An 11,716-nucleotide genomic window follows, 5' to 3' on the forward strand; every position below is an offset into this window, starting at 1 on the left:
TTTGATAGGTCAATTTATCTGTAGGGTTTAGTTTGTGCATCTGTAATAGGCAGGGCTTTAGCTTTCAGATTATAGAAAAGATTTGCTTTTTGCATTTTGCAGAAAACATCTCTGAAAAAAAGAAATAACATGGAAAAAAAAACAGTTTTTAAGGTTTTGAAAATAATTTTTTTTATTACATTACATTACATTCATTTAGCAGATGCTCTTATCCAGAGCGATTTTCAGCACAAAAGAACAGAGCATTCAGGTTGAATGAGCAACAGTGTCAGACCAGGGTAACAGCACTCCCAGACTAGTGAGTGTGAGCACAACACTACTCAAGCCCTACCACAAGTTAACTTGTGCAACCTGACTAGACAGCCTAAAAATTAAGGGAAGCCAAGTACACATACTACCATACATCACAGCCACTAGACCACAGAACCCAAAACACGTTGTGATACTACACGTAAAATAAACAGCAAGTAATACAAGTAGTTGCTATTATGAGGTGGGGACTGAAGTGGAACCAAGACGCAGTCTGAAGAGGTGGGTCTTCAGTCTGCATTGGAAGATGGCCAGCTGTTATACATACATAAATGCGCACTGGCTGCTCATGAGAGGGAAGAAGTTGGAGATGGTGCTGCCCTGGTAGGTTGCTGAGGGTTGGTTAAGGTGGCCTTGGTCTCCGGTGTGAAATGTGACAACCATGGGGCAAAGCCAGCTTTCTCAAAGCTGGTGAATTGGCAGAGCGTCTGGCGTCACATGGTGTGAAAGGGGCAGGGGACGATGAGGAGGAGCCGCAGACGTAGGGCAGGATTGAGAACGGAATCAGCTGAGATTTTATGTGACCCGAAATTCAGCTGACTGCGGAGGCTGAGAGCACAGACATGGAGGAGGCTGGGAAGGCTGGTGTGCTTGCGGAGGACCGGCCGGATGAAGCGGCGAGCTCGGTGGAGGGTGCTGCCGCCCCCGAACAGCAGGATAGCACCGAAGACAACCAGAGGGACGTTTCAGAAGGTCACGCCGATGAGGAGGTGATGGTCGTTCTTGCACACAGACCTTTGCGCCTGTGAAATCACTGCATTAGTCTGATCAACCCTTCCCCCACACCCTTTCGTGGTGTCTGCTGTGTTTTCAGGAACAATTCAAGACAAAATGCATATTTATGATCTGAACTTTATTAATGGTTGTTAAAGCAATTGCATTGTTGTTTGTTTCCTGGGCCAGTACTGAGAACTACTTTCGGGCCTGTTGCATTTTGGGTGTTTTTCTCCTGTCCTCTGTATCGGGTGGTTGATGGTTACTGGTGCGCCTCGCTTCCTCCATGATACCTGTAATGGTTCAGGAGCTTTGGTGTGGATTCTGTGCTGTCTGTCCATAGGTAATAAAGAGCTTTGTCTGTGTTCACCATTACAGTTTGGAATGCCTGTACATTATACCTCCCCATTGTACAATTCCCTGTGGGGCATGCAGTGACCCAGGACAATCCAACAGTACATCTAGTGTGTGATGCAGTGACTGTGTCAGACTTTATTTACATCAACTTTTAGTCATTTGACACTCTTATCGTGAAATGACATAGCTCTGACCTAAAGGAACAGAGTTGACAGGACTCCAACGAGAAGGGTGTGGATTACCCAATCATGTGCTGTAGAGAGAGTATGCTCTATGCCCCACTGCTGCTGGCCTTTTCTTGCATGTCGCTGGCGGGCTGTCCGCAACTTCACCGCGAGCGCCTTGCCCTCCCTCCTGCCTCGTTTGAGTTGAGGGAAACATAAAAAGGGAGAGCGGCATGTATTCACTGTGTGGCGGGTCTCTGTCAGGTGACCGATGATAAGGGCGCACCCGAACCAACAGCGCCCCCGTCAGGAGAGACAGGGGGTGGCTCAGAGGGCGATGCTGCCCCCCCTCAAGAGGGAGAGGGGGAGAAGGCAGAAGAACCAGAGGAGCCACCTGTGGAAAAACCTGAGGAGGAGACTCCTGCTGAACAAACCGAGGAGAAGGTGATGTCTCAGATGGACAAATCAAATGACTCTCACACTGTAAGGACAGCAGTGCCTGGTGTAGATTAAAAGTGTGATTGGTGTTTAAGGTGGATTGTGGTTAAACAGTCTGAGGAAACACTTTTATGGCCAGGGTCAGTAATCAGAGATGGTTAAAATTACGTCCAGTGGGTAAAATCACAGCTTGAGACTAGGGAAAGTAGAAGGTTCACAGGTGACTAGTCAAGTAATGGTAGCAGCTAGTTTGTTATTTAAAAAAAAAACTCCACATTATCATCAGCTAATTCATCACCAGGAGGAAGTTCAGGCTGAATCCAGTGAACCTGCTGTTCCGGCAAGCGAAGAGCCAGCTGAGTCAGCAGAGAGCGCCCCTCTTCCAGCACCAGAGGAGGGGGAACCAGAGGGTGACGTACCTCAGGAGAAACAAGAGGAACCGCCTGCTGCCAGTCACGGGGAGGGCGAGGTGATGATTGGATGATTACCCAGATCAATCAAGCACATCACACGAAGAAATCATACACAAGCTGCTACAGTGTGATAACTGTTGCATTGTTAAGGAACTTCATTTTGTTTGACTAAATTCCAGCAGTCCAAATCAAAAGAGAAGAGAAAAATTGGAAAGGTCTGATAATGAGAGAGAAGTAAGAGAAAGAAAAGAGAGAGGGAGGACAGGAGAGGAACAGAAGAACTTTTTGAAGGAGTAGCAGAGCCTGACTGTGGGAGGTTTTAAAAAGCCAGAGTCAGCTTATTCCATGTGACTGTTTATGTGAATAAGAGGTAAAGTCGAACAGGAAGCAGCTGAACAGGTGAGGAGTGACGTCAGAAGAGGGAAAACTGCAGGTACAGGGAGGGCTCAGGAAGAGTTCTTATTTGCTTATTTTTCGTTCACCTGTCCTCCAGGACACACATGGGCCTGAAGAAGGTGCCTCTGCTCAGCCCACAAGTGCAGAGCCAGCAGCAGAGCCAGAGGGTGACTCTCTCAAGCCGGACGAGGGCCACCCTGAGGAGGGGGGACAGGAGGAGGAGCCCCCACAGGAGAAACATGAAACTCCCCTACCCGATGAGCCCAGTGAAGAAAAGGTGATGCCTCTGACTGTCGGGTTGATTAAACCCATCTTACCTGCTGCTGATGAGACTTTTTCAGAACAAATACGCACTACTACCGCAAATCAGAACAAGAAGGCAGCGAAAGGAACAGAAAGTGCAAGAATTAAAGAGAGAAAGACAAAGAAAAGTGGGAAAGTGAGGAGCTAGTAAAGACAGATAGGGGATTCCCAAAGCTGAACGAGGGAGGTTTGTGCAGGTATTCAGTCAGGGCTTATTCCACAAGCATTTGTGAATCACAGGAGTTACGATCAAATGTGCAGCGTGAGGACAGACACCTTAAAATAAATTTTAGTGATGAGGAGCTGGACAGTGCGAGTACCCACAGTGGAAGAAGGATATTGTTGAGCACAGGGTCAGCTCAAGAGGAAATTTAACAGAACTCTTTGTGTTTCTGACAAACTCTCACCCAGGAGACAGACGAAGCCGACAGCTCTCCTCAGCTGGTAAGCACAGAGCCAGCAGGGGGCGCTGAGAGTGATTCTCCCAAACCAGACGAGGGCCAGCCTGAGGACGGGGAGCAGGGAGACGGGTCGCCAGAGGAGAAACCTGAAAACGTGGTTGCTGGCGATCAGGCCGATAAAAAGGTGACCGTCTGAGTGTTCCAGAGTTACCTGCACGCTTCCGATTTGTCTAATGATGCGGACACACTGGAGTGATGTGCACCAATGAGGAAGGTTCCACACGGAAGCATCATGTGACCCAGGCAGGGTTCTGCTCATTTAGAGAGCCACAGGGCAGTCTGTTTTCTCCTTTGGGACTCCACAGCGTGGGAGAACGCATCACCCTCACCCCACTGACACGTAACCTTGACACAGCATTACTGTAACAGTCTTATAATGTTTCAGCAATGTCTAGGAACTTTTTTGGGTCTTGTTTATTTTAGATGAGCAGGGTGTTGTACATAAGGACTTTGACTTTGGTCAGAAATGACCATAGTCTGCCTCATAGCTAAACAGTAATTTCGGTAAAAACAACAAGCTGAACCATTCAATCCAGTGTTGGTATGAAACAAGAAACAAAGCCCAGGTAAAATGTAATTATAGCAGAACAGTAAACAAGAGCCTGGCATGGAGAAACAACTGTTGTGACTGTATTTAGATGTGAACAAATAAAGCTTTACAGTGACAGTGTTCATTTGGAGGGCCCGAAGATGGAGGATTCATGTAGTTATGCAGTTTAGGTCAGTAGAATCAGCTGTCTCTTAATCATACTCAGGAAATCCATTCACAGTGCCCAAATTCCATTGCGTCTGTGTGCTTCTTATGATGCAACGTGTTATGTAGCAATGCACGGCATTTAGCACAGATTGCAGGAGAGAGAAGTGGTGCTCTGTGGTGGATTAATAATATCACTCAACCGGGACTAAAGCTACAGTTTATGTAGCAAAACATTTTGTTTAGTAAGTCTGCTTTATTGGTATTTTACTGTGGCATATTTGCCACTGGAGTTATTTAATATCAAAGAGTGTTGATTCTTAAAACTAGTCTACACAGTGCAATCAATACACACCTTGGTTTGTGTGTCAAACTACAGAGTAAAACCCACTTCTTTAGAAACATATGTTAATAAGTAAGGTTGATATGCCTGTCTCTCTGTGTTGTTATTTTGTACAGGCTCTTATGCAAGGTACCTAACATACATTATGTTTATCATATTATTCATTTCAGTAGCATCATTTATAGAGATATCAAGTACCTAAAACTTGCTTACTTTCTTTTTCAGGAGGAGAATGAAGATGCCTAAAGACGAAGGTCAACCCTTGAAATATTGATTTTCATTAAATGTGTCGCACTTCAGTTGGCCTTCTATAGTACCGCAGTGCTTTGAATGTACTGGCAGAAATAAACATGTACCCTGACATCCTTCATTTGTCCACCAGTAACTTATTTTGTCAGTTATCTAAGCAACACAGCCAAGTTATCAGTTCTCTCCTACAATCCTAGCAATATAACATATGTGTCTTGAAATGTACTTTGTGTGATGTAGATCCAAATAAAGGCATTCTTTATGTCTCGCATTGAGGAGCAGTGTTTGCTTTTTTTCTGGGTTTGGTTGTGACATATGATGAATGTGTGGGACTATGTCCATATTACACTAATGGTTGCGCAGGCTAGACTACTGTACTTTTTTCATAACGATTGGATAGGTATAATCTATTGATTTGGTGTTACGCAACGCGTGGTTCCTGTTTCACGGTGCTCATTGCCACAGTCGTTCGTAGATCACTGACGCTTCTTCATGAGTTCGTCTTCTACCTCCTGCACCTGTACAGAGGTCACAGTTCACGGGTTGTCTAAACTCAATGCAAGATGGCCATTACCACAGATGAGAATTAGCGGCTGGCCATGGAGACAATGTTGTTGCTAGACTTTCGCAACATTAATGACCCTAATCAGGATTAGCGCGCGTTCTCCTGACACAGCAGTAACAGGGGCGATTGCAGACAAACGAATAAATTGATTGAATGCATCTGTGATTTAATTAGCTTGCACGTCGTGATCAATGCGGCTCCCTGCCGACAACCCTTCGCCTACAACTGTTTCATAAGAATGACTCGTGGGAGATATCATATTTGGATACGCTTCATGTTATGTTCCCCAAATGCGGAGCCTGCAACCTGATTGGACTGCCTGCGTTTGAAGAGGTTTAAAAGTTTGTTGGAAACGAATCTGAGCGTTACGACACGGAGTTACGATTGGGTAAGATGTCTACAGAAATGGTTTGAAAATGGTTTGCGCTTTTGTTTTAAACATTTGTCATAAAATTTGAGTTTGAGCTGCGTTTCAGTGTGGGCTGTTGTTAGTGGGTTTTTGTTGTAAAATTGTGTAAATTGTCTATATAAGCGTTTTTGTCTGTTTTCTCCTCATTGAGGTCTGTAGTCCTTGGAGGAGGACCTGACCATGGGGATTTTGGTCCAGGGCGTGGGCGCAGTGGTTGCGTTGATCGAAGGTATCTTGCGTGCAGTCACGGATGTGTTTTTGACTAAACCGTTACCGGCCAGCCTTGGGTACTTGGAAGATGCCGACCTCAAAACTTTAGATGGGGGTGAGTTCGTGCAGGAAGAAACGTTGTTCTGACAAAGATATTTTATTGGCTAGAATCTGTATTTGGTCACAGACTGTTCAAAATGTGCACGTGTTGTAGTTTTGTTAGACTGGATTATCATAATCTGTTCTCAGTAGATTTATGTATAATTTTATGCATGTGAAAATTTCGGTATCCCCTTTCCGGTTTATAGGTGAAATGCATTTTACAGATATATATATCCAGTTGATTTTTTTCAAACCATTTACTGATTTATGCACGAATACGTCATAGATGTGAAAATTCGCCATGCTTGTTACACAGTGCGCAGCGTTTTAATTGGTTCTGAAATGTTAACTTTCTCCCCCGTGCGCGTTCCCGACAGAGGAGAGAACGTTCAAAGCCAGAACGCTGTGGGAGAAGTCCGGCGCAGTGATCATGGCCGTGCGTCGACCCGGATGATTTTTGTGCAGAGAGGTAGCTACTGTACCCCAACGCATTTCGTGCTACTCTGTGGTGGAGGAAGTGCACATTTTATACATCTTTAATGGTTTGTCTGAACTCCCTATCCTTGCTGTTGAGAGGACTCGCGATATTTACCCGTAGGGGTGATAGGAGCAGAAGCAGTGACCCAAAGGTTTCAGTTAGGCACATTGGTGGATATCCCCAGTGGACACTGATCCATCTAAAAAATAAACTGTGCTTCTCTGCATTACATTTTAAGCTCGAGTATCTTTGCAAAGACTAGTAGTAGTCTGGGATGCATGTAGTGGTGGGATGGGACACAGGCACGGAAGTATGGGGAGGGAGGTGACGGGCGGTTGGGGGAGGGGGGGGGGTGCCTTTGATTTTATGATGTGTTTGGGGATTGTATTGTGTGTTAATATGTTGCATGTGATTTTGGTACACCATGGATAGGGTGTGCATGGTGTTGACTGCAGCTGCTGTGCTGGGGTACAAGTTTAGGATGTTTGGGGTGACAGTGTCGCATAGTGGTAAGGATAACATTCAGAACTTGTAACCATGTAAGTCGCTCTGGATAAGAGCATCCCCTAAATGACAATAATGTAATATTTTTTCAGTGTTTGTATGTGGGAGTGGGGGGGGGGGGGGGGTGAATTATGTGGTGTTCTAGTGCAAGGAGCAATGGGGGAAAGGTAATTTTGGGGAGCACTGAGATTAGCTGCAGAGTGGTAAAACAGGGGGCTGTGTAGTGAGGTACAGTGAGATTCTGATGCAGTCTGTGATTGTGGGGTGTGCTGTGGTGTTGGGGTAGAGAGTGATAGGGGTTCTTTTTTTGTGGGATACATGTATTCTGTTACAATGAGAAATGGGGGGCTTGTTTTGGCAGGAGGCCTCTGAGCTGTCCTCTCTGAAGCCCCAGCTAGAGGAGCTTGGGGTACCCTTGTATGCTGTGGTGAAGGAGGACATCGGCACAGAGGTCCAGGATTTCAGACCCTACTTCGCTGGGGAGGTCTTTCTGGATGAAAAGGTGAGGAAGGGGGAGGGGTCATTCTGGTGAGTTAATCTGCCAGGCTACTGGTTAGACAGAAATGGCCAAGGGGCCCATCAGACATCATTGACCATAATAATGAAATGTGACTGAAAAATACATATAAACCTTTTTAAATTTGGTTTGGAAGCCATGTAAAGCTCATACATACAAGACAGTTTATGTAGTACACTAAGCACATGGTGTAGTAAGTAACATGAGGACACAGTTACTTGCCTGTGGAAAAACTGGTGAATAATAATAAGCCAGACTGACTCAAACTGGTAACCTTTTTAAAAATGGAGCAGTGCTCTTGTGCACCCAATCAGAGATCTTCTTGTCTGCAGAAACGGTTCTACGGCCCACGCCAGCGCAAGCTGGGTCTCTTGGCGTTCCTGCGTTTGGGGGTGTGGAAGAATGGCCTGAGGGCCTTCCGGAACGGTTTCCTGGGCAACGTGTACGGAGAGGGCTTTATCCTGGGTGGGGTGTATGTCATTGGAGCAGGGCAACAGGTACGCCAACCGAGCTACGTCACATTATCGAAATTCAGTCCTCCAACAACACCTGCCCACACCCTCCATTTCAGTCCACCCATTCTGCAAAATGCTTACCTTTTGGTGAGAGTGTGTTGTCATGAACTCTGTAACATGTGGAGCTACCATTTGTCAATCGTTGACTTGGACCATATGAACCAAGCCAGACTGTAAGCTTTGCTCCCTTTGGCAAAACCTGATTGGCTCAGATCAGTGAGTCATTGGTGGTACATGATGGTTCCACCCATTTTTGTTTGTTTCATGAAGCCTCCACCTGAAATATCAGATGGACCCAACTGTCATTACAAAGGGAAGAACTCTGAAAACCTTCCTAGAACAGACTCTGAACATACTTGTCAGGCAGCGTGTGGTAACAGTTGTAGTGCTACGAGCTTTGCAAAGTAAGAAGGTCATTAATTCAAATACCTTGTGGGACTATGCTGTTGTGGTGGTCTTGAGCACAGTTCTTTGCCTCTTGCTGCTATGCACACCCCTCTCTCTGAAACCAAGTTGATCTGGCCTTTTATTTTGTAGGGTGTCATGCTGGAGCACCGAGAGATGGAGTTTGGGGACAAAGTGAACATTCTGGATGTTCTCAGGGCTGCCAGAAGAATACCAGTTGAGCTGGTGGAGAAATAGTCTGCCTGTGCCTGAACAAAATGCCAAATGTCTTCAAACAAAAGCATAGTTTTCCTCCTTCAAGGAAAGCACATCCGTGATTTTGAACACAGCATACACAATAACCAGACTTGCTTGTTTATTTTTGTGCAGTATTATTGAACTGTCGGTCATGTGGAGTTTCACATTCTGTTACTGTATTCTCCTCTTGCTTCTGTGGCTGTACTGTTGGAGTGAAGGGCTGTGTGCGTGTTTTAATGATGGCCTGTGTCTAAACTCTTCAGAGAGAGCGGGCTTGATGCTTACACCCACAGCCCTGCCTGTCAGCACGCTGTAGATCCGGAGGGGTGAATGTCCTGCATAAATAAACTGAGACCTTGTGAAACAGTCCCCTCTTTGTTGGCCTGAGTACGATTACAGAATACATGGCTGTTGATTTAGCCGAGGTTTCCGGGGCTCGCCCTTGCAGAAATGATGCATTTCTTTTACGAGCCGATTGTTGTCATCATGAGATATAATTTTTGCCCCTTGGGGATTTACAGATTTTGAAAATCATTCTTTGTTTATGCTGCCTTTGGGGAATAAGGCTTCCTTCTTTGGATAATTTCAGTGAACGTGTCTACTACATGGATAAATCCAGTAATATCAGTGCAGGGGTGCACTCACAGAGTGGTATCCTAAATGTATTGTACTGCCCTTGCACAAGCTAACATAACAAGCTGCTAAACTATGCCAGCAAGCCATGGCAAAATTCTTTGAATGCTGGCATGCGAGAACTCTTCATTGCTGCTCACTGATTGGCTCATGTCATGGAACAGCTAACAGTAATGGCCTCTGAGCAGAGTGATTCTGATGGGACAAGCCAAGCCCTCTCTCCTGGAGACTGAAGGTGTGGTCCTTTGCTTCAATGGCTGAGAGGCAGTGTACATGAACATCCCTTGCTGTGGGTGGGGGTTTTTGTTGGGTCACTCACTTGGCAAGGGCCATTCAGACTGACTTCTCAGCCACTTCCTGTCTGTGTGACTTACATGAGATTTTAGCAATGTGATCCTATCATACCTGGAGTATTATTCATTGAAACGTTAGTGTGCCCCTATGGGACAGTCTGACAGACTGGCCTCCACAGATCTGGTAAAATGGTACAGTTTATATGTGAAATTTCCAACAGAGAATACCAGAGATTGAAGTCAATGTGCGATTTATTGGAGATGGATTATGAAGAAATATATAAAGTATTAAAAAACACTGCATACGTTTCCATATCATTTGATTAACAAAAGTTGACAAAACCATTCACTTCAATACTCAAAATGCAGGAAGATAAAATGTGATGTTGAATCAACTGAACACCATTGGTTTTCACATTCAGTTTGTATGTGCAGCAGCCTGTTGAGTCCGCCCAAAGTAACCCGGACATTTAGAGATGCAGCAGTAACATTAGACGTAAGAATCATTTTTTTAAAGGCGGGTGTGCACACATAAGGCTACAAAAGCAGGCAGATTTGGACTTCAAGTGTACCAGATGTGAAAACAACGTTAAATGCCACACTGTCTTTGTCACGTCTTACATATAAATATTTTCTTTTGGTTTTGGCTAGCAACACAAAGCAACCTTGTCCTTGATCCCAGCTTTGCCCTCTCGGTTTAGTACATTCCATTTAAAGGCTTGTTTCATAGTTCTACTTCTTGCTGAATTCTTGGCCCATAATAATCCTTTATGTCAATATTCCTCAAGAAATCTGAAATATTTCTATGTATTCCAAATCTGATTTTCAAAAAAAAAAAAAAAAAAACCCAATACAAAAAAAAAATACAACTGTAGATACAGGACTCCTGATAATTGCATGGGTTTGGGATACTGTTGTGATGTTATGCACTTAACCAGAGTATTGCAAATAACAGTAAGGTCACTGAAACTAAAATGGAACCAGCTGCACACCACAGTAACAGTAAGGGTTCAGTTACAGGAAGGCGATTGCAACAGACATCTAATCTAAAATGTGTGTTTGACTGCTGACTGTATTGTAGTGTGCTGTCTGTCTTATCTATTGCACGTGAAGTTATTTGTATGATGTGCACACAGTACACAAACAGTGAATCACAAGCTGTCATATATCAGTTAGAGGAAGAATGGTTTTTAATTGGCTCCTTTCTGAGAAGCTAAGGAAAGAGAAGCTGAAGAAATTGTCTGAAGCTGAACACAGCTTTCCTCTGCTCTCTACAAAGTGAAGAGCAAAGTTCTTGTTAAAAGCTGCTCTGGTTCTTGTATTCATTCTTAAGAGGAATACAAGAACTGCAATAAGCCTTGTTTTGCACAATACTGGTAGGTCTGCAGGTATTCATTTTCTGGAATTAGGATTGGATCCATAATATCGCGTGACCGTTTCCTGCTCGGAATTGCACAAGTCGGGACAGTTTGCCACTACTTTTTCAAAAACCTCTACATGCTGCCACCTTGTGGTGACAGAGAGTAAGGGTAATGCACTGACTATCAGAGAATAATCTAAACTTCAGAGTGTTAATGTTTCATGACTGCACAAACAGCGTGACCACTGCACAGCACCAGAGATAAGTTAACAACAGCTTTATCACAAACACTTACAAACACCAAAGTTTGATCAGAAAAGCTCTAGCCAAGTACTGTGAACTTTTGTTTGAGTGGGGGTGGGGGTTTTGAGGGTTTACAATGGCTTGTGTTCTAACTTGTGCCATGAACCTAGTCTTAAATCATCTATTAAACACACCATAATGGCATTTGCACTTTTTTATTCTCAGTTTGGGGTAGTTTTAGTGCTACTTTGCTATCACGGCTTTGCGCTGCTGTACAAGCATTTTAGACCTTTAGCATTGTAATACTACACTCACACTGGAGGAAACTAAAACTTTGTGTGTGTTTTAACCCTGATCTGTCTTGTTTCCCTTATCAGAGGTTCTCTTCACCGCACCTTATTCTT

At 44.5% G+C, this 11,716-nt stretch overlaps 1 protein-coding gene and 1 pseudogene across 1 annotated transcript; both read left to right on the top strand.

The window, feature by feature from the left end:
- The first annotated feature begins 918 nt into the window (after nt 1–918).
- On the top strand, nt 919–3,691 carry LOC118790285 (basic salivary proline-rich protein 4-like). Its single transcript, XM_036547228.1, has 4 exons — nt 919–1,002; nt 1,809–1,988; nt 2,889–3,068; nt 3,506–3,691. The coding sequence occupies exons 1-4, from the start codon at nt 919–921 to the stop codon at nt 3,689–3,691; spliced, it is 630 nt and encodes a 209-aa protein (XP_036403121.1).
- A 2,034-nt stretch (nt 3,692–5,725) lies between these two features.
- Nucleotides 5,726–9,053, top strand: LOC118790833 (annotated as a pseudogene).
- Nucleotides 9,054–11,716: the final 2,663 nt, after the last annotated feature.

The sequence above is a fragment of the Megalops cyprinoides genome, chromosome 1, assembly GCF_013368585.1.
Source record: "Megalops cyprinoides isolate fMegCyp1 chromosome 1, fMegCyp1.pri, whole genome shotgun sequence".
Lineage (NCBI taxonomy): Eukaryota > Metazoa > Chordata > Actinopteri > Elopiformes > Megalopidae > Megalops > Megalops cyprinoides.

Excerpts from the sequence above, each read along its gene's own strand:
- LOC118790285 (XM_036547228.1), top strand. The coding sequence starts at position 919 with ATGAAGCGGCGAGCTCGGTGGAGGGTGCTGCCGCCCCCGAACAGCAGG. Across the intron at positions 1,003-1,808 it reads CCAGAGGGACGTTTCAGAAG|GTGACCGATGATAAGGGCGC; the intron begins GTCACGCCGATG and ends GGTCTCTGTCAG. Across the intron at positions 3,069-3,505 it reads ATGAGCCCAGTGAAGAAAAG|GAGACAGACGAAGCCGACAG; the intron begins GTGATGCCTCTG and ends ACTCTCACCCAG.